Source organism: Ctenocephalides felis, unplaced genomic scaffold (genome assembly GCF_003426905.1).
Source record: "Ctenocephalides felis isolate EL2017-DRISC unplaced genomic scaffold, ASM342690v1 CF-g0.4_SCAFFOLD_01492, whole genome shotgun sequence".
Taxonomy (NCBI): Eukaryota; Metazoa; Arthropoda; class Insecta; order Siphonaptera; family Pulicidae; genus Ctenocephalides; species Ctenocephalides felis.
The window spans coordinates 30,115,824-30,140,573 of NW_020537646.1; the positions used below are offsets into that span (position 1 = coordinate 30,115,824).

General features: G+C 27.9%; 3 protein-coding genes across 5 annotated transcripts in view; 2 read left to right on the forward strand and 1 right to left on the reverse strand.

Annotated features, from left to right (window-relative positions):
* The first annotated feature begins 365 nt into the window (after positions 1–365).
* Positions 366–2,744, forward strand: LOC113370493 (transmembrane protein 19). 3 transcript variants are annotated; one of them, XM_026611165.1, is made up of 5 exons: positions 366–599; positions 1,134–1,540; positions 1,857–2,001; positions 2,230–2,405; positions 2,474–2,744. In XM_026611165.1, exons 1-5 carry the CDS (start codon positions 469–471, stop codon positions 2,629–2,631), a joined length of 1,017 nt encoding a protein of 338 aa, XP_026466950.1. In that variant the 5' UTR covers positions 366–468; the 3' UTR covers positions 2,632–2,744. The 3 variants fall into 3 exon arrangements, with proteins under 3 accessions (XP_026466950.1, XP_026466951.1, XP_026466949.1); XM_026611166.1 differs by having other exon boundaries at positions 1,143–1,540; XM_026611164.1 differs by having other exon boundaries at positions 366–598; positions 1,151–1,540.
* Positions 2,745–3,998: 1,254 nt separating this feature from the next.
* Positions 3,999–8,751, forward strand: LOC113370213 (putative inorganic phosphate cotransporter). Its single transcript, XM_026610891.1, has 9 exons — positions 3,999–4,162; positions 4,483–4,676; positions 4,851–4,931; positions 5,685–5,928; positions 6,165–6,379; positions 6,512–6,676; positions 6,792–6,924; positions 7,538–7,779; positions 8,467–8,751. Exons 1-9 carry the CDS (start codon positions 4,057–4,059, stop codon positions 8,599–8,601), a joined length of 1,515 nt encoding a protein of 504 aa, XP_026466676.1. The 5' UTR covers positions 3,999–4,056; the 3' UTR covers positions 8,602–8,751.
* Positions 8,752–11,903: 3,152 nt separating this feature from the next.
* LOC113371114 (neuroligin-4, Y-linked-like) overlaps positions 11,904–24,750 on the reverse strand; it is a 31,459-nt gene continuing 18,612 nt past the window's right edge. Inside the window, exons 6-16 of the mRNA XM_026611760.1 lie at positions 24,559–24,696; positions 22,408–22,552; positions 18,873–19,085; positions 17,564–17,702; positions 16,643–16,794; positions 16,257–16,378; positions 15,762–15,925; positions 14,560–14,745; positions 13,395–13,577; positions 12,669–12,880; positions 11,904–12,103 (exon numbers count right to left, since the gene is read on the reverse strand). Coding sequence (XP_026467545.1) covers positions 11,995–12,103; positions 12,669–12,880; positions 13,395–13,577; positions 14,560–14,745; positions 15,762–15,925; positions 16,257–16,378; positions 16,643–16,794; positions 17,564–17,702; positions 18,873–19,085; positions 22,408–22,552; positions 24,559–24,696 — 1,763 coding nt within the window. The 3' untranslated portion in view covers positions 11,904–11,994. The remainder of the gene's footprint in view (positions 12,104–12,668; positions 12,881–13,394; positions 13,578–14,559; positions 14,746–15,761; positions 15,926–16,256; positions 16,379–16,642; positions 16,795–17,563; positions 17,703–18,872; positions 19,086–22,407; positions 22,553–24,558; positions 24,697–24,750) is intronic.

Here is a 24,750-nt window from a genome sequence, read left to right on the forward strand (position 1 = left end):
TTTTATTTAGGCAACTGTATTTTCAACTTTAGTCAGAGATAAATAAGTCGTTAGTATTATGTTAGATATTATAGATAATTTGAATTAATAATTAAGATGGTAGATATTTTCTTTTATTTTAAAGTTAGTGTTAAATGTAATGGAAACATTTATTCATTTTCTGGAAGTAACTGGGGAATTTTAATTATTATATTTTTACATTATATATTTAATCATCTGCCTTTTGTTAGAGTATTACTTGGGCGGTGTAGATGGGCCTTTACATTTTTCTCCCATTCTAGATGTTGAGTGAAGTTTGTATGTTTACAAATCTTCTGACAAATATGAAATTTTAATGTGATGCAAAATAGAAAAGTACATTTTATTTATTTAAATATTGCTTAAATATGCGTCAGTGACAGTGTTTATTATGATATCAATGTTTTATCGCGTTTTTCTATAAATTTTTAGTTTTATTTATAATTCACGATGGAAAAATCTGGAACCTCATTTCTGTACAAATTATTACCTATTTTATTATTTGGATTATCTATACCATTATCAATGCTATTATGGATAGGAAATATATCTTATGCAGCTATTACAAATAATTCAGAAGGTATTTGATTTTGAATATTTATATTTTATGATTTGATGATTAATTTGGTTTTCAACTGATCTACTTTCACTTCTTTAGTATTTTCTCTTTAAAACATTGAAGATACCACTTTCTTTATATTTATTAATCAGGTATTACTACATGTGTGTAATCTTAACTATTACAAGGCATTTTCGCATTTCTAGAAAAACATTTCAAATATATTCTGAAAAAAATTGCTCTGCTCTTTGCACTATAATAAAAACTATTATGAATACTAATAAATATATTTAATTTTGCATATTGCTTTTAAAACTTCATTATACATTCTACTACAATTTTCATATATGTTTTCAAAGCTACCACTTGGTAACGTGAATGCAATTGTAAATATTATTTTTATCACCATATTATGTGAATAAGCAATTATAATTAAAATCTTATATTTTCTATTTTATAATATTGATAAAGCTATTATTTTTGTCTCACGAATCTTTAGGAATTATTATGGGGCTGAATCTCTGTTTCTACTTTTACAAATTCAATTAATTATATTGTTGTACCAATTTTCAGTAATTCCTCCGACTCGCTGGCTAGTGGCTACTTTGGGACCTATGTTTTTTATCGCTTATGGTTTGAAGCAAAAAAGTATAGATTATTCTGGAGCACTTTTGGGATTTGTAACTGGGTTCTTATTAGCATTGAGCAATTATATATTTTTCACTTGCCTTATTGCATTTTTTGTCTCTTCTTCGAGAGCAACTAAATTTCGACAGCATTTAAAGTCAAAAATTGAAGATGATTTTAAAGAAGGTGGACAAAGGAATTGGATACAAGTACTGTGTAATGGTGGAATGGTCACACAATTGAGTATATTGTTTATTCTTGACTGTGGATGCGAAGAGCGACCCATAAACTTTGCAACTGATTACAGGGGCTCTTGGTTATCCATTGCAGTATTAGGTAATATATATATCACTAGTAAGGTATACAAAATCATGCATTTGTATATATATATATATATATATATATATATATATATATATATATATATATATACAAAAGCAAAATAATCATCCTTTATAAAGATTAATTGATACAACACACATCCTTAAAAAAATTTCTTACATTAAACAGTATTTGGCAAAATTAGCAGAGAATTGAAATGACAAACAGATGAAATTCTATTCATTTTCTAGTTTTTATAATTATGAATGTAATTGTAAATGTTTATCATAGATTCTTAGGATACAGAATTTATGAATATTAAAATACATAGGAGCATTTGCTTGCTGTAATGGAGACACATGGGCTAGTGAATTGGGAACTGTGATAGGAAAATCCGAACCGAGGTTAATCACCACCTTGAAAAAAGTTCCTAGAGGTACAAATGGTGGAATCTCTGTAGTAGGTTTATTTGTAAGGTAAAAATTATTTATTTTTATGGTTAAATATTATGAAATAATTTTGTGAAACTCTGTGTTGATCATTTATTTCTACACACTTTGAATATAATTTCAACAAAAGTTCTTTAATATAATTGAAAATGAATTAGAAAAGAAATATTTTATTACATTTCTATATGTTTTAGTTTTTCTACTTTTTATTTTGTTTCATATTACTGGTTATGATTACGAAAACGTTATTTTTAGTTTTCTAGGCGGATTATTAATAGGCCTTAGTCAATTTTGTGCAACTATACTTTTTGTTGATTCAAACATTTTGGCAAATAGCCCTCCACAATGGCCACTTATTTTATATGGGGGTTTTGGAGGTTTATTTGGATCTATTATAGATTCCCTTTTGGGAGCTACATTGCAATATTCAGGTATATAGCAATTTATAAGATTCAGGAAAGTACATAATTTTTATTAATTCATTATTACTATTGCATAGGTAAAAGCTTAAGAGGGAAAATTGTTGAAGTCCCAGGTGCAAATGTAAAACATATCAGTGGGAGACGAATTTTAGATAATCACAGTGTCAATCTTCTCTCTAGTATAATTACAGCTCTCATTCTACCAGTTTTAGTGAATGCAGTTCATAATTTTTGAATAATTTTAATAAATAGATTAATGTAAAAGTAATAAGATTACTGTGATGCATTTTAAAGTTGTCATTGCTCTTTATAAACCATGTATTAATTTGGAATGTTATGTTACATAAACACACATTATAAAAAACGTTTTTATGTTTAAAACAAAAACAATTGTTGAATTTTTTAATAAATACATGCTCTAATTTATATAAATATATGGCTATTATTAATTATTTCATCACATGATTTGTAGCATGTATATAACATACTTATATTAAGGAATTTTTGCAGATATTTATTTCCTAAAAATTAAACAACTTATGCATTTTAAATTAACTATGAGAATGCATGGATTAAAAATGTCCTAAGGTGCAACACCACAGGAAGGATAGATGATAAAATTAATGTTGAAGAATGCGAAAATGCGAAGTATTTAGCGAAAAATATGAAAAATTTATTGAACATGTTTATCTAGCAAAATACATATGTGTTTTTAAAACTAATGATGACAATTATTCGAATTAATGAAAAATTAAGAGTGTTGTTACCCTTTAAACACTTGAACTATTAAATACATAAGACTACATGTAGCATTAATTAAATATTAAGAATTTTTTAAATATATATTATTTGCACAATTCAGTGACACTGAATATCTAAACAAATTACTATAAAGGAAAATATAATGTTGAATATTTTATGTTTGTAACATAATTTGTACGTAGTATGAGGTCAAATCATTGTCGAATGTTACAAAAACCATAGTAAATTGATATGTGATGAAATATTTGTTTTTCTCTTTCACTTTAATATATTTTAATAATTGACAATAATCAACATGAACCTTAAGTATATTTGTACCATCATATTATTCATGCAATTTTCGGAACAGAACTTTAAATAAATACAAAGCCTCTGATGAGTGCTTGGAACATGCTATGCATGATCTAGGACATATAAACAAAAAAAAAGTATAAATTCTTTAATCTTATACTTGTTTATCGTTGAACTAATTAGATGAATATATTCTAGTTTAGGTATATAATATTTTCTTATCGTCCAGGGCTTTGATTTGATTGTATATTGAATAAAATATATTATATTTAGTATATTGATGTGATTATTGTATAAATACACAATGTATAACGATTGTAATGCGAAATTCAGGTTCAAACACCCGATTATTCAAATTCAAATTGAGCGCCATTAATTTGGAGGTGTATCATTTCTATGACGTCATTTTCGAATCAGCCACAGCAGAGACCTCAGCGATGAATGTATACGTTTAATGTCAAATTTGACGTTTATATTTTTGATACCATGCATTTTTATTAATACAAATACCTAGTAAAAATTAATTAAATACTTTAATGCATAATTAAATTTTTATGATAAATTCTAATTTTATTTTATTTTGAAATTTTAACATTTAACTTATAGTATGTTTAGTTCAAATGTTAATAGTGATGATTTGCATTTTCCAGAACAATGTACTGAAATAAGTAGAGAAGATAATGATAGAAATCAATTAATTGAAGTAGAATTAGGTAATTTTAATATAAAACGTTTATAGTGTTATATAAATAAAATGTCAACTTTGACATAAAACTAACAGATATTTTAAATACGATAGGCCATTGAACTGTGAATTTTAAATATTTAATGCTATATATTACTATATGTGTTAACTATATACATGTGCACTTGTTTTAGATTAAGCAATATAATATTTTTTTTAAGTTTCTTCTAAATTTATTAGTAATTAGAAATTATGCCTTACATTCATGACAATATAACTAGAGTAAAATGTAATATAGTATCTACCCAACATAATTTAAATGCAGCTAGTTTTGTTTTCTTTTTTTAGAAGATACAAAACAATGGTTCAAAACAAGATATATCCTAGGTATTATGGGATTTTTGGGGTTTGCAAATGTATATGCGATGCGAGTAAATCTTTCTATTGCTATTGTAGCAATGGTAAACAATTCTGCGATATCACATGAAAATTATACAGTCAGGAATTTGCTGCCCAGAGCAGCTGTTAATACTGCAAATTTAGTAAGTATATATATGTATACTATAGTAAAGCCGATTGGCCTATAAATAAACCATAAATAAATAAATAGTAATAAGTTATTCAATTTACTTGAAAGTAAGCTCATAAATAGTTATAAATGTATAGTTGTTTTCAAAATTGAAATATATAATTATATACATTTAATAATTTTTCAGGGAGAAGGAGAATTTGCTTGGGATGAAGCCACTCAAGGTGTGATATTAGGATCTTTCTTCTATGGCTATGTTTTAACGCAGGTGGGCGTTATATTGATATTTTATTTTGATAGCCATCAAATTTTAAATAAAGACCAATTTTATATTAAGGTTATAAAATGCGTTTAAAAAAATCCATATGCATGTTAAATTAAAGTAAGATTTTGTCAAGAATCAAGTTTAATACATTTAATAGAATCTGTAAATATTTTAATATAATAAATTTATTCTAATATCATGATTAATAAGAAATAAATAACAAAGACTATAGCATTATGAGGTTGATGTTAAGAGTTATCCTTTGTGCAGCAGCCCATTTTTCTTAAATTCATGAAATTTCATAATAAATAATATATTTTAACATATAGTAATGAAGAAGGAATTTCTAGAAATATTATCAATCAATAAGTTGAAAATAAAATAATAATAATTAGTAAAGGTTATTAGTTCTGTATGTTTAAATATATGTAATCATTAAGCAGTTCTGAATTAATATATAATTATTGCAATGCAAATACAAAGCTGAATTACACACCACAACAAGAAGAACACAATATTATCATTGCAGCTTTTTTACATTTACACACCTTTTTTACACTAAAAATTCGTTACATCTTTATACAAATTGTGATCAAACACACCAGACATATATCTGTCTGTGACCTACAGAATAAATATATTTTATTTTCTGTTGTTATTTTATTTTCAACTTATTGGCTGATATATATATATATATATATATATATATATTTGTTATAATATGAATGGAATAATAAAATTTGATACTACTTTCAGATTCCTGGTGGTCGTTTAGCAGAAATATTTGGTGGAAAACTCATCTATGGTTTGGGAGTTTTTATTACTGCGGTATTCACACTTCTCACTCCCATAGCAGCTAGAGTTAATTATTGGCTTCTTCTCGTTGTTAGAATTTTAGAAGGTGTTGGGGAAGGTGTTACTTTTCCAGCAATGCATGCCATGCTTGCGAAATGGATTCCGCCACTGGAGAGAAGTAAATTTGCTGCTTATGTTTATGCAGGTCAGTTTAATAAGAAACCTGGAAGTATTATAATACTTACAAAAAATATATTTCACATGTAATTAACGTATATGTTAATTATATGCAGTAAAAATTTTATACCTAATACATAAATTTTAAACCAGTTAGAAATAGTTTATGGTTATAGTTTGATATATTTATGAATATTGTAATTGTTGAGTTAGATATTTTTTTTAATAGTTTTAATAATTTTATATATTTTTAATTATTTATAGGAACTCACTTCGGAACAATAGTTTCTTTGCCATTAACGGGTTGGTTATGTACATTAGATTTATATGGAGGATGGCCACTAGCATTTTATCTATTTGGCATATTAGGTATTATATGGTTTATTGTTTGGCTCTATCTGGTATTTGATAGTCCAGTAGCTCATCCAAGAATTTCAATTGAAGAAAGAAATTATATTTTGGCAGCAGTAGGACCTCAGGCATGTCTATAATTATTATTAATATATTGATATTTATTTGAGCATTGTTTTAAACTTAAAATCAAAACATATTGTATTTTGAGTTTTTATCGGTGTTCTGTATCTTTGTTGAAATTTTACATTTAAATCTAGGATCCAGACGATTTTGGGGATGGAGTACCATGGCGTTCAATTTTGAGTTGTTTACCCTTATATGCTATTCTAGTAACACAATGCGGGCAAGCTTGGGCTTTTTATACAAACTTAACAGAGCTTCCAACTTACATGCAAAATATATTGCATTTTGAAATTGAACAGGTGATAGATATTAAACGTACATGAATATTATCTATGAATGACATTTGTCAAAATGCAAAAATTAATAATATGGTTTTTAAATATTTTTTCACTATATATAATGACTTTATTTCAGAATGCTATAATGATGTGTCTTCCCTATATGTCGGCATGGATATGTGGAGTAATATTTAGTACACTGGCGAGTTGGATTTTAGCTAAAGGATATCTATCCCAAGTTACTTCAATGAAAGTATTTAACTCTCTAGGTGAGTTATATGAATTATATTTTATAATATTTATTTTGTAATAAAACAGTAACAGTTTTAGATGGTTATTGCCATAGATGTTATTGCTGTTCAAGTGTCAGTGCTTGTAATTGAAAGAAACAATAGAGCTCTCATTTTTACAATTTTTCATTATGTTTACCTTACTTTTAACTACATTTGAACCATATATTCAGTTATGCGAAAGAAACTTAAAAGTTTTTGATTGAAGTTCTTAGAAAATTTATACAACCAACCAAATTATCCCATTTAATCAAAAAGCACAGAGTAAAAAAGCAAATTATTTCACAAATACCCTTTATGAATAGAATGATATTGAATTTGCATTTTTGTTACTCTTGGTTATGAGAAAGAATTAATGTAAAAATTAGATATACTTCCATATTTTTTCTGATGTAACAGAATTTATTTATAATTAGAGTTTGGAAGCTCATAATAATGCTCATCAATGTCAGTGAATAGCAGCAATTAGGTTACAATATTACTAGATTTATGCTCATGATCATTCTTAAATTGTTTTAATTTATTATTAGTCATTATAAAAACAACAGTTTTTATACAATGTCAGTTATGATCAAAATATTTTTTTTTCCAGCTTCCGCGGTTCCGTCTTTAGGCCTGCTGGCAATAGCATGGGCTGGGGCACAACCAACCGTGGTACTAACTCTGTTAGCACTCACTGGTGGTTTTACAGGTGCTCAATATGCAGGGAACCAAATGAACCACATTGCATTGGCGCCGCGTTATGCGGGTACTATGTACGGAATTACCAATGCTGTCAGTAATACTTGTGGATTTTTAGCTCCATATGCAATCGGATTACTGATCAATGGGAATGTGAGTAACTAAATTATTATTAAATGATTTCAGTTAAATTTTAAAATGACTTACAAATTTTATATTGTAAGAATTTTTGACCATTTATGCATACCATAGAACTATCAAATTTAAGTAAAGGCTTTAAATAATTTCTGTTGTATAGTAGAAAGGGTAATTCATACTTTTAGACATTAGCAGTGATATTTTTCGAACGGTTTTATTGGTTTGGGGTTTACTTTTTGCGAAAGCGTGGACTGATAATTTAGCTCTTGCTGCTACATAATTATAAATAACGGCTTGGCCTATCGGGATCCCTAGACACAACAAATTGATTTTATTTTTGAATTTGGTGCAGCTATTTTTTTGAAGAAAAAATAACAAAAATTGAAATTTATGTTGAAATATTGACTCCGTAGAATAATAATGATTATTTGGTAGCAACATGACCCACTCAAGAATATTTACTCACTTTAGTTGAAAAATCTAGACTTCATTAATTTTCTAGTTATTTATGATAAGGTATTTAAATTTGAAAGAATTAAATGAAGAATACTTTTCTGTTCATTAAATTTTGCGGTTTAGTTTGCAAGCATTTGATTATTGTTGTAGACTTGTGTTTGCACAAAATATTTGACTGGATTTCTATACCATTTGAATTGTGTTTCGAATACACAATATAATATCGGCATCGATTTTTATTTTCAGGAGACGGTCGATCAATGGCGTATAGTATTCTACTTAGCCGCGACCATAAATATGACTTGTAATTTGTTCTATGTATGTTTTGCTTCGGCCGATGAGCAGCCTTGGTCTAGAAATCCAATATCCAGATTGCGGTGACCGAATCATATATTGTCTAAATTGATTTTTTTTATATTATTCCTAGATCAATTTTCTTGGTTTTCTGATTCATGTTATGTGTGTTCACATATTCAAACCATTTGAAAACCTTGTTTTATAAATCATATTTTATATAATCACAGATCACATAGTGCCTCGATATATATTTATATATACAGTATATAAATATTTTACGTGATATTTTATGATACGCATTTATTCCAGTAAAGTATTGAAAAATTATGCATAAATAATTGCTACACTTTTAAATTATCCTATTTTTAAGTTGTGATGTGATTATTACGATTAGGTTATATATGTATATATATATATATATATATATATATATATATATATATATATATATATATAAGTTGATAACAATTGCCAAGTAGCCAATGTTTAATAATCAGATATAAGAACCGAATGATTAATCATGATATTACACAAAACAGAATAATCTGTTAAAGTACAAATATTTTCTCAGTAAGTAGAATTAATAGTTGAACTTTCGTTTAATGACAATGAAATAGATTGAATTGAATAGTTAATTTTATGCTTAATCTTAAATGCATTTATTCTAATGTTTTCTAGTTATATTCAGATTTTTAAAGTAATATTATATAGCCCATTTAATTCTAATATTTTGGGGATACATGTTATAACAAAAATATAGAAGCCCTTTTCAAAATATACTTTTTATAAGCATTACTTATTTCGGTTAATATTGTTTATAAAATTTAATTGCCAAGAACAGTTATTCATACCTGTTTCGAAAAAAGTATTAGTACTTTTTTATATATTTTATCTATGGCCTAAAGAAGTTGGAGTTATACTATATGATTTTTAAGAGTCATAGTTTGAACTATTTTTTAAGTGATTATGAAATCATAAAGAATTTATTAATGGCTATCTGATACAATTTTTAAAAATTTTGAAACATTGAAAATTATAACATGTGTACATATATAGCAAAAGTTGATTCGATTGAGATGAATATTCCAATTATTTTTAAATATATTAAAATGAAAATATCCAAGATTCTTATAACTGCATATGTATTTCAATTAGTTGCACGATTTTTTTATGCAGATATAATTTCTAAAAGCTCTCAAGATATTTTATTGTGATATAAATTTATGATGTATATTCCATCTATCATTTTGATATTATTAAAGTCGAATATAAATAAGATTAAATGACTACATCGTCTCTGTATGTGGATATTTAAATATCTATATGTGATCATATATAAAGCAATAGTATTAAAATAGTTTTTAAGCACTACATTCCATAATGTTCCAAAATTTGCTAAAACTTTCTGAATATTTGAAAGTATAATATGTGAAAGGTCATATTATGGACTACTATGAGAATAGTATCTAAAATACAAGGTAATTAATAATAGCACAGAACTTATTAGCAATTTGATTTTTTTTAAATTAAATTGAATTAGCTAGCAAATGTAAAACGTTGGGTCACCAAAGTTTTTAGAGTTAAAACGATCACATAATGATATCCTTCATTGAAAGTAATTAAATTAAATACCTGTTTAAAGTGAAATTGATCAGATCTACCAAAATGAATTAGATATACCTGAAAATATTTTTTTGCTTTAGCAAATGTTATGAAATTATTTTATAAAACAATTATATACATGGGTGATAAAAATGCACAAAGATTTTAATGTAGCTAAGTTTAAATAGCAGTAATAATTAAAATGAAATAAAACATGGTACATTTTTTAAATAATATATCTTATATAATCTTTACATACTATGAGAATATCTACATAGTAGATGTACATCATATAAATAAATCGATATGAACAATAAATAAATATTTTATATATAATTTGTTTGCATGTATACATGTGATAAACAACCGCTCCATTAATATTATTTACAGAATTACTGAAAAAACATTTTTTACTGATATATATTTTTTCTTCTACAACAGAAGTGTAATATTAGAATGAAATGGTATTGGGGTTGAACAAGTGGTTATAAACAATTCTGATTAAGTAATCTTTTTATATTCTCAAAATATAACCAATAATGAAAAGTAGTCTACATAAATTTATAAACATAGAATATCTAATTTTTCTAAAAAGTAAATCTCATGTCTTTAGGTATACTCTTATTCATGACAATAGCGCATGAGCGCGACCTAAAGATTAAATTTTTTTTTTACAAAAGTTTATGTATGATCAAATTTTTATTTGCAACAATTATATTTTGAGAATATAAACTAACATGTAACAAAAACATATTGACTAAATAATATATGAATACAGTTCTCTTACGTTTTTACAAAAGTGAATGGATATTTTGTGCCATTTACTAAATATTTGATATTGAAGTATTGACTTATTTAATAATTTTATTAAATTTATTTTACAGTAATGGATATATACTACAACACAAGTATAAAACATATCCCGTTTATAGAATAAATTGTTTTGTTCAGACGCACACGCACACTTATAATTATAAATCACATATTTTAGTGTTTTATTTCTTATGTATTTATTAAAGTTCAATTTAATCACTTAATTAGTTTACCTTCGGTGTCATTTTTTGATTTTCAATACAATTTGCATTTTGATTATAGTGCTCGTAGGTAATAAAAGAAATTATTTTATTAATGAATCATCTTATGATTTTTAAACGGCACTTTTTATAAAGTTTTTATAATTAACACTTATAAAATAAACTCAATCTTATTTTTATACGTGTAAATGATGAATCAATGAATTTTAATTAAAATGTGAACATCGCAAAAAGCAACTTTTTTAAAATTGAAATACTTCCGCCTTTCCTAAAAGTAATTAATTTTTTTCCAATTGCCCAAATTAGCTAAATTTGACATATTTGTTCGAATCTTCATTAAATAGTATTTTGCTTAAGTATGATTATTTTAAAAGTCCATTCGAATAAATTGTGGGTAGATTAAGTTGATCATTTATTACTTCAATTTTTAGCCACATACATTGAAATATAGATTTCATTTATATCAATCAAAACATATTTTAATAAATAATTTATTATTTCTTTGCATTCTGCACAATATATTTTAACGAAACAGACTAAACCTTTTCATAGTATATAAATTTATGGTAATTATATTAATTTCATACGCTGAAGTTTTATTTTCTTTTTTGTAAAAATGGCATATTAAAGTCTCATTTAATATCATTTATAATATTGTAATTGGTACAGTATATTTTAGATATATTTCTAATTTATACATTTAATATTTAACGAAGTTTACCATCACGATAGAAAACAGTTTTTGTTTGATTTATTCAAAATGATATCAATAATGTTCAACTGATTTTAAATTATTTATCTTGCAGATGTTTCATACACAAAAACACTAAATTTATTATCGTCACACTCTTAATTCATCTTGCTGATGTTTTGGCATCCTACCCAAAGTACCACCTCTTTGTGGCGGTGGTGGTGGATTTCTTGGCATCGTACCACCATATTCAACTTTTCTGAAATAGATGGAAAATAAACATTCTATATTTTTTATAAATCGAGATAGAATTTGTGCTGAAATACCGCCGTTTAAAATATAAAAATGCGATATGTTTGAAAATTTGAATGTCTGCATTATTGAGGCTATTATATTATTAAAGTCAAGAAGAGAAAACAAGGTCAACAAATGGGACGTTTATGGTCGCAAGGTTCTATCAGATTTTTTAGTATTTGATATAGAATTTTGACCATAAACATACAATTTGCTTGCCTTATGGTCTGCTTTGGACTTTGTGGTTACACATATTGATCAACTTTTTTCTTTTAATTGTTTTTGGCAATGAAGTAGTACATATATCGTGCTTGGCAAATGCAAAATTGTATATGAAATTCAGCACAAAGCATATGAACACAATCAACAAATTTTGCATGCTCTACATATTTTTATACTACATTTGAAGACAATTGTAAAGTACCCTTAGACGTAACTAAATTATATTTCACAAAGATATCATAGCGTCTAAATGTTAAAAAGTGTTTATTATTATTTATTGATTTATTTTATAAAAGTGTTTGTTTTACCTGTTATTTAACATAGCATTATTATGATGGTGTCTTAGTTCTAACTCATCCAATCTGGTCAGACCAACAACTCCGACACTGCCTGGCGGAGGCGGTGGTTTTGAAGTCAGTGTGATCATGGCCGTGTCACCTGGATGACCATGGTGACCAGGATCAGAGCTCAGCATCAGTTCGCCACATATGCTATTTGCTAGTGTTCCATTCTCTTGACGCTTTAGATAAAAGATTAAAATGTGTTATAAGTGAGGCATTGTTTCTTTATTTTAAAAATCTATTTGAATCCTAGAATTTTAGAAAAATAGGTTTTAGAATTTAGGAAGATAGCTGAATATCATATTCAACCAATTCTCATTACAATCGAAAATAAAAAATTAGAAATCGAATAAAGAATTAGGAAGATGTTTGGCTGAATCATATTTGGCAAAGATTGTTGACATAAAAAACAAGTTTTATTATGCGTTAGTATTCAAGGATTTTTTTATTGAGTATTTAAAAAAAAGTAATTGTATATGAAAAAAATTGTAGTTTATGCCAGATTAACTGCTATAGACAATGGTCATCATCATTTGATGGGTAAAGCCTATATATAAAAATTTAGAACGAAGCATGTTATATTTTTAGAGCTTTTATAATCTTCTAGAAGATTATAAATAATATAGAAGACAATATATATTAACTAAAAATATAACATGCATTGTTCTAAATTTTCAACAGCTATTATCTTACCTGTCGTTTCTTAGCGTTTCCCGTGTCGCGCCTTTGCCTGGCGTCATGCAGTCTCGTCTTATCGCGCTGATAATAAACACCAGCAAATACGAGAACGTTTAATATCAATAAGGAACATCCAACTGCTATTGTTACACTTAAAGCTGTTGAATATGCAGCAAATCCGTCGTCAGACAGACCATTCTGTGGAAACATCCAGCATTATTATAATAATAATAAATAACTATAGTTTATTGATTATAGGACAGATAGAATGTTGTTGATAAGGTAAAATATGGTTTGCAATTGTAGAGATATGATAATTTGGTGCGATGTTGATTCATAAACAATCAAATTTGTATTTTATTAATTTTGAATAAGTTCCATCGTTGGTAAGTGGCTATAACGACTAGACGTGATTTGGAGGTACTGGGTTCGATCCCGCTTCGAGCAGCCTGTTGTCAAGCACTAGTGACAACGGCTTTCACTTGGAAATATGGATAGCAATGTGTTTCCAAGTAAAAATGCCTTTATCCGGTTTTGCTACATCAATAAATATTCGGCCTATTAAAAAAATTCTGATAATAATTTATTACACAAAGATGGGACAACTTGTTGCGCTTGTGCTGCCATTTGTAGAACAGTCTAGTTTAAAGTCAAATTAGCGCAATAGCTCTCAAGTTCTGATTGCTGTTCATTGTTTTTATTTGGACAACAATCAGAACTTAAGTGTTTTATGAGTGATAAACTTCTTATAAACTACGTCCAATCTCTATGTGATGAATTTTTATTATTACATTTTCTATAATTTTCTATAATTTTCTATAATTTTATTATTATTACATTTCTATAATTTTCTATAATTTTCTATAATTTTCTATAATTTTATTATTACATTTTCTATAAATTTTTATTATCATTGACCCCGCAGAGCCAGCGAAGTGCTATTTTCACTTGGAAACATATTGCTATCCATATTTAGCAGTTGTAACAAATATAGTAATTAAAAAAATATATATTTCCTAGGGAAAACTGATGTCACTACTGCTTAATATCAGGCTGCTTGAAGCGAGAATATAATAATGAATGAATATTTATAAAATAATTTAATTTACCATTTAAAGATTTGCAAGTTCTGAAGAATATAAGCAGGTAATATAATAACTATTTTGAAGCATATCAATACCTGTGATCCACCAACGTTAATTCCTGCATTTCCATAATTTCCAATATTTGTTATATTTTTCAATCCTATTATTGTTGATCCTATTTCATTATCCCTAGAACCTGGCAGGATCTCAGTGTTATCACTATTATCAGCTTTTGCTGCAGACCCAGTATTTTGTGTTGCCGTCGGTCTCCCAGGTGTAACCTGTAAAATGATGTTGAATTTTAATATTTTTTAAATTCTTATTTTGAAATATCATCAAAAGAGCGCATACCATCCAAACACTCTAATAATAGATCTGCTGAAACAAGTACCAACGAGAAGATTAAAAAGAAAGTGGCCGCAAGATTTAATGAATTAACAATCAATATATTTATGTAAGGAAATTCCCCACTGGGGGAATTTCTAAAAACCCTGTGCCCGCTAGCAAATAACCTCATTGAACCCAAGGTTCAAATTAGTTATAAGAATAAATAAAAAAAAAATCTTATTTTGGAATTACAATCAAAAATTAACTGTTATATAAATTTTGTTATTTTTTTATTCATATTTTTTAACATCAATCAGAACCTTTTCGTCCTAAAGCTGTTGGGTTGAAACTTTTCCTTATGTCGTATTTTTAGATGGTAACCCAACAGTTGATTCATCCATATTTGATTACTTTATTACTAGAATTTATCTAATGGGGCTGACTTATTATTCAATTTGGTACAGCTATTCCCGGGAAGGGCTATTTTCACTTGATTGATTGATTATATATTTAATACCTATATTCAAAACAATAAATGAAAGTTGATACTCATTGTACAATAAAAAAAAATAAAAAAATTATTTAGTTCTTTGTCTTCGAAGAAGTTTATTATAATGGATATATAAGAGAAAAAGGATTAAATTTATTTACTTAATACTAAAACCTAAATTAGTCTTTCCACATTTTTTTATTATTAACTTCCCGAAGGAGAAGTTTACGTTTTCATAAATTAATTTATTTTTTATAGAGTAAGTCGATTAATTGTACATATCGGGAAGTTTATGTAACTTGCCTCAAGGCAAAATACCAATACAAACTATTAACCAATATAAACTATTAAAACGTAGCTATTAAGATGGTCAGTCTAAATATAATAACGTGATTTTTTTAACTTCATCGAATGTTTTCTAAGTTATTCTTAACTTATTATTTCAACAAATATTCAGTGAATTTCTATTTGTTTTAATACCTGTGGGCCGCCGGCTGATGATCCCTGATTATTTTCGTCCAATATCAATTGATGATGCGAAGGTGGAACGTCATCTCCACCGGGTTTGTGTAAATCAGGAATTAAATTTAGCCAAAATGACAACCTATGTGCTCGGTAATGGTTTTTCAGTTTAGGTTTTGTATCTGAAAAAATATTATGTAATATTAAAAATATTTGTGTAAAGTTGAATTCTTTAAAAAGTTAAGTAAATAGGCTATAACTTTATTAACTTTTCGATAAAATATCAAAATTTGTATTTGATTAATATTAAATTTATAATAATAATGGATAGTACCGCCCTAGGGCAGGTCCGCGAGCTAAGTTAGACTCCAACTCGATTCAGTGAAGAACAGAGTATGATAAAGTTTATATACATTAATAATCTTTCGTAATAAGTACTGAATAATGGTGTAATTTATTTGTAATATTAGGTTTTAAAAATTTGTTCTAAATATTTTTTTATTCGATTCTCACCTATGTTGAGGTATTTTTTGTGAACGCTTTCGTAAGCCGTCCATTCGATGTTTCTTGCCCTTGATCTTTCTGCTTTTGCCGCCAATGCTGCATCAGCTGGGTCTGGAGCTTCATTAGGATTCCTAACAATAGATAAGTGAGATTTTTTTTTAAAAAAAAAAATGTAATACTGCTACAGGAATAGCTCTGAAGAATTTTAATAGTAATAGTTTTCAATTAACGTAATTATATGTAATCATTTATTATATTAAATTCATTTATGTTTGAAATATCGAAATATCGAAGGAGAAAACTTTAAGAATGGAAAATAGTTTATGAGTTAGGTTTCCTACGTATTTAAACATAGAGTTTTCTTATATAGTAAGTATACAAGTTTTTTCACTTACCCTGTTCTTGCAAAATTACTCCAGTACAACATAACGGTTTCAGACAGAAGAGATTCCGCCTTCGTGAAATTTTTCGCAAAATGACCCAAATTGCTAACCAAAGGTGCGCCAAAAACATACGGCAAATCTTCGCCATGAATACATCCCTGACGCTGTAAAAATATTAATTTCTTAATCAAATAAAAAAGATTGGTCGATTGTTTATAGACCATTTCAACTTAAATATTTAATAAAACGGATTTTTATATTAAGTATATCCTCATTTTACCACACGATTATATTCACATTTTTCCACGATTTTTTATGCAAACTTTTACAATTTATAATGATATTAAAAATATTACTTGTATAAATCGATTAGATATTGACACAAAATAGAAATATTTTTACTCTTATAATATCAATTATCAAGATTGTTCTAAGATCAAGTATAGTAATCAAAGTAATAGTAAATTATTAATATTGACTAAAATCTCTAATTTATAAATCACAACGAAAATCTGGCAAATATATAATATTGTCCTGTTAGTATTTTATCTAATTCTTATATTATTTTACTATCATATTTTATATTAATTCGATTATCTATTCATGCTTGAGTAAATATTGGATCCATATTTATTTTATTTCATTTTTCGATTTTGTTTAGGAAATCAATGTAGGTGGCAGTTCAATGAAGTCTTGAATTACATAATATTTCATTGGAGTATTACAGTTAACGGTTTGTTCATGAAGATTAAAAACAGTTATGATTTACACTTATGCATTTTTCATAAAAAATTGAGTGTTATTTGCTTTCAATGTTGTGGACAGTGGTAGTTTTGTTAATTCTGCAGTAAGTAGTGAAATGATAAAATGATAAAAAATAACTATAATGAAGTCGATTTTATTACTTTATTCCTGTGGTTCAATATTACATACCTGTGGATAATCACCGGCACGTGTCTGATAGTCAAAAACATACAGGTACGAGTTTCTGTGATCTTGTGAATGCAAATCTGCGGTTCGAGTGGCAGGAGCAACTACTTGAGCGTCGCTCAATGCTTCCAGGGTTTCATCTCTGTTGTAATAAGGTAAAAAATTTTTTTTAAAGATGTATTAATGTACCTTATATAAAATTATTTCACTAGATTAATAAGTATTCGTTTTTTAAAGTTGTTGATATCAAAATTGAGTGAAACTGTGCAGACAATTAACTTTAAAAAATATACAATATGAGAGTGATTAACTCTTTGGGCACGGCTGCCCACCTGAGTGGACAAACATACTCTGTGAGGCACAGGCTATTTCATAAACAATGACTCAGTTTGCATCGAAAAGTTGAATAAATTACATATAGCAGTGATATTTTAGTTGTATTTTGAAAATAATTTTTAGTTATTTTAGTAGTGTTTTTAGCCTTTTTCTTTGCTATATAGTCTTTTTTTAATATTTAAAACGATCGAGCGCTTTCAAATATGGCAAAACGACTCGTAAATTTTGTGAATTAAGCAGTAGTGAAGATGAGTTTCAAATAGACATTCATACAGACAAATTTTACGAAATTACTATTCGCACCGAAGTTAGTGATGAATGTGATGATGATATTATCCAACCAACAAAAAGAAGAAGAAGTTCGACAAATTAAATGAATAGCGGAAAGACATTAGCGAATGTATCGATTCTCCTTCAATAATCGAGTTTGACATACATCAACCAACATCCGACTACAAATACCAAGCAATATAAGACATCCAATAGATTATTTTACTTTATATTTTACAAATGAATTATTAGACAATATAATAGAAAAAACAAACCATTATGGCAGCACAAAAATGAACAAATATACTGACTAATCAGTGGCATATTCTAAATGCGAGAGAAAGTAAAGAGGATTGTATTCTTTTCTGACAGAAAAGCACTAGGAGGCAGGCGGCGAACAACATTTTATTGTAAAACATGTCAAAATCAACCAGCTATGCAATTTGGAAATTGTTTTGAACGTCACCATTCTTTATAAAATGATCAAAAATAAGTTAATAATATAAATGTATGTCATTCAATGACCACAAATTTTTATCAAACAAATTGCATAACATACACAATGAAATCAAGTTTACAGCCGATACAGTAGATTGTTTTGAAATTAGAGCCGTCCCGTAAGTGTTAACTTCATTTAAAGCCTAACGAATAAATAAAGAAATAAATAAAATTAATTTACCATTATTCATTATTATATTCAATTTACCTTATATTAATCGGATGCTGTACAGGCCTTTCCCAATCCGTATATTCATTAATAACAGTCGCCAATATTTCGGCCAGGTGATATGTATAAGCTTGACTGACGAACGATTTTAGAATTTTATTTCTCCTCTCGGGCTCGATTCCATATTGGGCGTCGTCTCCGCTGAATGAAAAATATGCTTCGGCACGAGTCACGCCTAGCAATAAGTCGTACCTGGAATAAAATGCACAGAATTGCTGCTATGTCCCAATTCGCACTAAATTATTACCGTGAGACTGCAAGTTTGCAAAACCGCACAGCGGAAAGCCATTATTCAACTCATTAACGAGGTAACAGAGTAATAGAATTTAACTAGTCATTTGGGTTGCGCCTAAACAAATATAATTGGAATTTATGAAGGATTAAATGCTATTATTGGCGGGATTATGGTTTTTAATATAGAGTAATTATTATAATTCCAAAATTATATAAATAATTATTAATTAACATATTCAGAATGCTGTTTGTTTACATTACAAATGTTTTATTTGAAGGTGTATGCGAAATAGAAGTAATTATTGAAATTACTGACTATATATTAGGAGAGACTGGGTAGGGTAGAGCGGGGCTTGTTGAGCATAGGGGCAAGTTGAGCAATCAAAATATCTCGAAAACTATAATCACCGTCCGTTTAGGCATTATATGGCGGAAAGATAGAGGTTTGAAAGAAATAAACATCTTGCGATCGCTAGTGGCCTCTGAACAAATGAGTGAGGCTCACGGGCGTTTTGTTTATTTTGAGACCAAAAAGTAAAAAAGTCATTCATCTCGAGTTTTTGTCTGGTTTAGTCAAATGCTATTTATTTTTAATCAGGTAAATGTTATTCTTCCATATAATTATAGTACTTTTAATTTGCAAAGAGATTCTGGGTATAATTCTCACGGTTGTTTTATAAACTCACTTTTATTTTGAAATTCCGAGTTGGAGTTAGTTGATCATAGTTGCTAAACTTGTTCTGTTACTAAGATAATTACCATTAACTTCCAGAAATTAATTATTATTTTTAAGATTTAAGCTAAGTCTATGAGTAATAATATAAAGAAATAATTATTTCAAACAAAAATACTTAATATAATGGTAAAATAATTCCTAAGATACGATATTGTTTTGTTGATTCTACTTTTCGTTAATTATTTAAAGCAAATTACTATAAGTTTTGTTTTCTCTGTCAATAAAGACTATAAATATAGAACTGGTTATTAAAAACTTATTTTATTTCATCACTAATCGACATTGAATCTATGATTTCATTATACTTTCTTAGTGCTCAACTTGCTCTACCTATGGAGTACATTGAGCATACTTGACCTTTCGCATTTAAACAGCTGTAGCTATTTTAAATTTTACTAATTACCAAAAAATAGTATTAACACTTTTGTTAAGCGATAAACAACAAATCTATTAAGCCGTATAACAATTTATTGAGACTTTTAATTACTTTCATTGAGGAGCTACCTCCGTTTAAGTAAAAATTTGCTCAACTAATTCCGCCCTGCCCTACCATTGTACCATGGTACGGTAGTGACAGTGTTAATAATAGCTGAAATTACTCATTTAGAGATAGGGTCCAAAGGGAGAAAGATGAAGTATGTTTGTTCAAACAAGTTGCCGTCAGCGCCCTAGATTAACATGATCTTTAGACCGCATTGCTTTTAAAGAGTGAAAAAAGGGCTTTTTGTTCGATTTCTTTTAACAATAACTGTTATTAGCATATAGACAGATCACTTTGCTTTGTTATTTTGCTGTAAGTTGAGCTATGGTAGTCAATTACCAGGAATTAGTTTTTTGTAAATATTTTAGCTCTGCTATAATGATTATTTATTTTCAAAAGTATGCATAGCGATACAACGGTTATGGCAAATTTTGAGGGTATGGTTGTGGCATGTACTTCTTTGTCCTTTTCGGGTGAAGATTAACAGATAAATAAATCTAACTTAACTAATAAGAAAAAATACCAAAGAGAGAAAGAAAAGATTTAACAAAGAATTCTTTTTTTAAAAGATTATGACTTGTTATATATTGTTACATATTATATTCATAAGCTTTGTTTAAGTGATCATTTTAATGTTTATAGCTATTATTTTTGAACCTATCTTTATGCCCGTCACAACCGTCCTGGGGGTGTGGATAATTCAAAGATTCCCAAATCGCGTTATTAATATTGCAAAATTGTAAACTGATGCTATTTCCTTTTATAATTATAAAAATATCAAGTAATTTACATATACGGATAATCATAAATATATAAATAAAATATTGACATTATACAATTATGTATTGTACTAATACATAATTGTATAATTGTTATATTTTATAAATGTGCAGTATATAATACATCTATATTTTCATACTTAATGTTTAAATGCACGAATAGTTAGCATATGCAAAATAGGATAGTAAAGCTCCGCAAAATATATTACAAAGTTCGTGATATTGCATGAGTAACGTTATTACGAAATGCAAAATATCATAGAATAGATCTAGTGACAGAAGTATGTACAAAAAGAAGGAATCCACATTTTCTACTAAAGGTAGAAAATAAATACGTACTAAAATCTTGAAGTTTATTTTGTTTTTTTTTTGCACTGTAATCAGAACTAGAAAGTTCTATAAGCATTTGTTGAAATACTTTTTAATGTTGCATTTTTAGGTTATTATCTATCTATAGTTTTGATGATTTTTCATATTATAAAACAACGCCATGGATTTAATAGCCATTATATATTTTATCTTAATGCAGCAGTATTGGGAAGGGCTATTTTTGCTTGAAAAATATTTTAATCTATGACATCAGGTTATCCGAAACACGGATTTGAACCCGGAATTGTTATAACAGAGCCAGAAGCTTATCGCGCTACGCATACTTTTTGAATGTAGAAATTGAGGAAAAATCTTTGGATTTAAATCGTTCAAATTGAAACTAAAATATGTTTCAACCTATATTTTCAATCAAAAATAGATATCACTGCTGCTTTACATCAAGTTATACGTATACGAAATACGGATTTGAATCCGGAATTGTTATAACACAGCCGGAAGCTTATCGCGCTACGAAAAATACTCTTTTTGAAAATTGAGGAAAAATTCTTGGATTTATATCATTATTTGCTATGAAAGATACTTTTAAATTTGAAAATTGAGAAAAAATCCTTGGATTTATATCGTTAAAATTGAATATTGTTTAACATTTCAGTATATTATTTATGCATTTTTAGTATGATTTTTTTTTGGTTTATTTTTCATAGCAAACTATACACTGTACATTCAGCTATATAATATATCAGGTATATATTATTTGACAGCGTGAGAAGCTATCCTGTGATAGCACCTTCTTAGATATTATGTGATATGTTGTAGTAAATCATTGCAGATTCTTTTGTTTGTATGATGTTCTTTATGAATTTTATATTTGAATTACGGTTTTAGTTTGAGCAAAACTTGTTAATTGTTTCTTAAGTGTATTTCGATCAAGATCAAATTTACAACTGATTTTACCTGGTCAGCTTGTTGATGGCGTCTTTCCTCAGAAGAACATTGTTAATCGTATTCACCATGTTGTACGTACTAGCTCCATTAGCTGATGTATAAACCGACCCAGATTCCGAATTCGACGAGTCTTGATTGTTTGAATCGCCCGTATCTGCAGAACAAATCACAAATCAAATGTTTAATATTAATCGAACTGTTGTCAAACTTGACACAAGCTTGTAATAAATTGTTCGCGGTTTTTGGCAATAAACACTGGATATATTTGCGTATGAAATTACACATACGCGAACTAAAGTTACATTTACGCGAAGTTACAGTTCCTGGTGATGTATGGTTATTGTATTTTGATTATTGATTAACTATTCGACTAATTTAATCAATGTGCAAATTATGGCTCATAATAGAGAATTCTGCTGAAAATATATGTTCTATTATATATATGGGTCGATTTTAAGTTTACTTAGGCACATATGATTTTCAGATTCTATGGATCAAAATAAGATACTTTGCTGAAGAAACCATTTTAGAGGTATGATTTATTCAGCAAAGTATCTTAATTTGATCTCTAGTATCCGAAAATCATATGCGCTTAAGCGACTTTTTTTGACCCATACAAATCGACCCGCTCTAACAATTGTTGTTTAATTTCTATAGACTAGATGACACATAATACTATTCTGCAAGCGTTATATTACAGGGCCAAGAGAAAAAATGAAACCTATCAAAGTTGATTGGCTTCTAATTTCTAAACCATGTATGCAAGAAATAAAAACAGACCAAAAGATCCACTGTTATAAAAGAATCTTGCATTTATTGCAAACTTTAATGTCAAAATTCCACTTGAGGTTATAGATCTCAAATATAGCCTCAAGTGAAAATCGCCTCTCGTGGGTATCATTGCATATATAAAAGAATGTCAGAAAATACTTCGAGTATAGATGATTAATCATAACTGGATTGGACAACTACTGGATTGCCATCCATTCAAGATTCATATAATAAGAAAAGTTAAAACAATTACTGAATGTCCTAAGTGTGACAGATTGGAATTAAAATAAAAACTATAAACATTCATTGCAAAACCCTCTGAGCTCGGTGAAGATTGGTTTCGATATATGACTCGATCCCTTTCGGTTCATGAAAAGAGGACGAAACGATTTATTTGTGAACTGCTTCTTTAAATATTATCATCCTAGTTTGTTCTTACCTTATATATCATTTTATGTGCACAATATGGATAAAATGGTTTTTGTAATAGGTTTTTGTAATTTATTATTATTCCTACTTAAGGGGCACAACTAGAGTAACAGCCTAAAAAAAGGTGATATTTGGGCATTTATATTTAAACAAATACTTTATCAATAATTTCAAAATTTTAAGAATATATTTACACATGTTTTAAGAATACGTAGTAAAACTTTTGAAGAAAAAAATTAAATATTTTTTAAGTTATCGTCGATCTCCAACGGCGCGAAAAAAGGCCCTTTACTGCTGCAGTGATTCCGGCCTTCTACGTGGATGAAATTAAAAAAAATCTCATTAAACTAGATAATATTGTCTGTAAAATGACCTACGATAGAAAAAAAATCAAAAATTGACAAAATGGCGGCGTTTTAAAAGAAAAGTCGAATTTTACCTAAAGTTTTGGTCGTTTTTGGACTGCCAAAATTCGATTTTTGATCCGATCAAAAAATCGATAGTTTATTTTACGGAGAACTAGAACATGTAAAAAAATGATAGTGATTTGATCATTTGTTTTTGAGTAATCGCTGCAGCAAATTCGGAAAATGCTGTTTCGAGAAAAACGCGTTTAAAGATAAAATGATCGTAATACTATACTATATATATACTCTTTAAATGGCTGTAACTCAAAAACTATTTAAGATATCGACTTAAAATTTTGGTATGTTATTTTTAAAGGTATAACCTAAATATGAAAAAATTGAAAATTTGATTTTTTGAAAATTTCACACTAGTTGTGCCCCTTAATTAAAATACTATCATACTGGTAGTCAACGAACCAAAGATGAGTAAAAACGATCGAGGCTGGTTATAATATCATTAAAAAACCAAATACCATGTCATTTTATCCGTACTTCCCCTATATGTATTCACTTTCTGTTATTCTTCTAGATCTAATTATCACTTTCTACTCACCTATAACCACCCCGTCTACGCTCGGTCCAAATTCGTATGAGAACTTGAACGCATCATCGTCTGTTTGCGGTTTGAGAATGACCTCGAGGGGTCGATCTCGCAAACATTTCAACAGATCTTGAGGGGATAACGAGAAGGCGGCATTGTTGCTATTAACACTAATGCTTCCGGCGTCTTCCTGCCCGTTTGTCT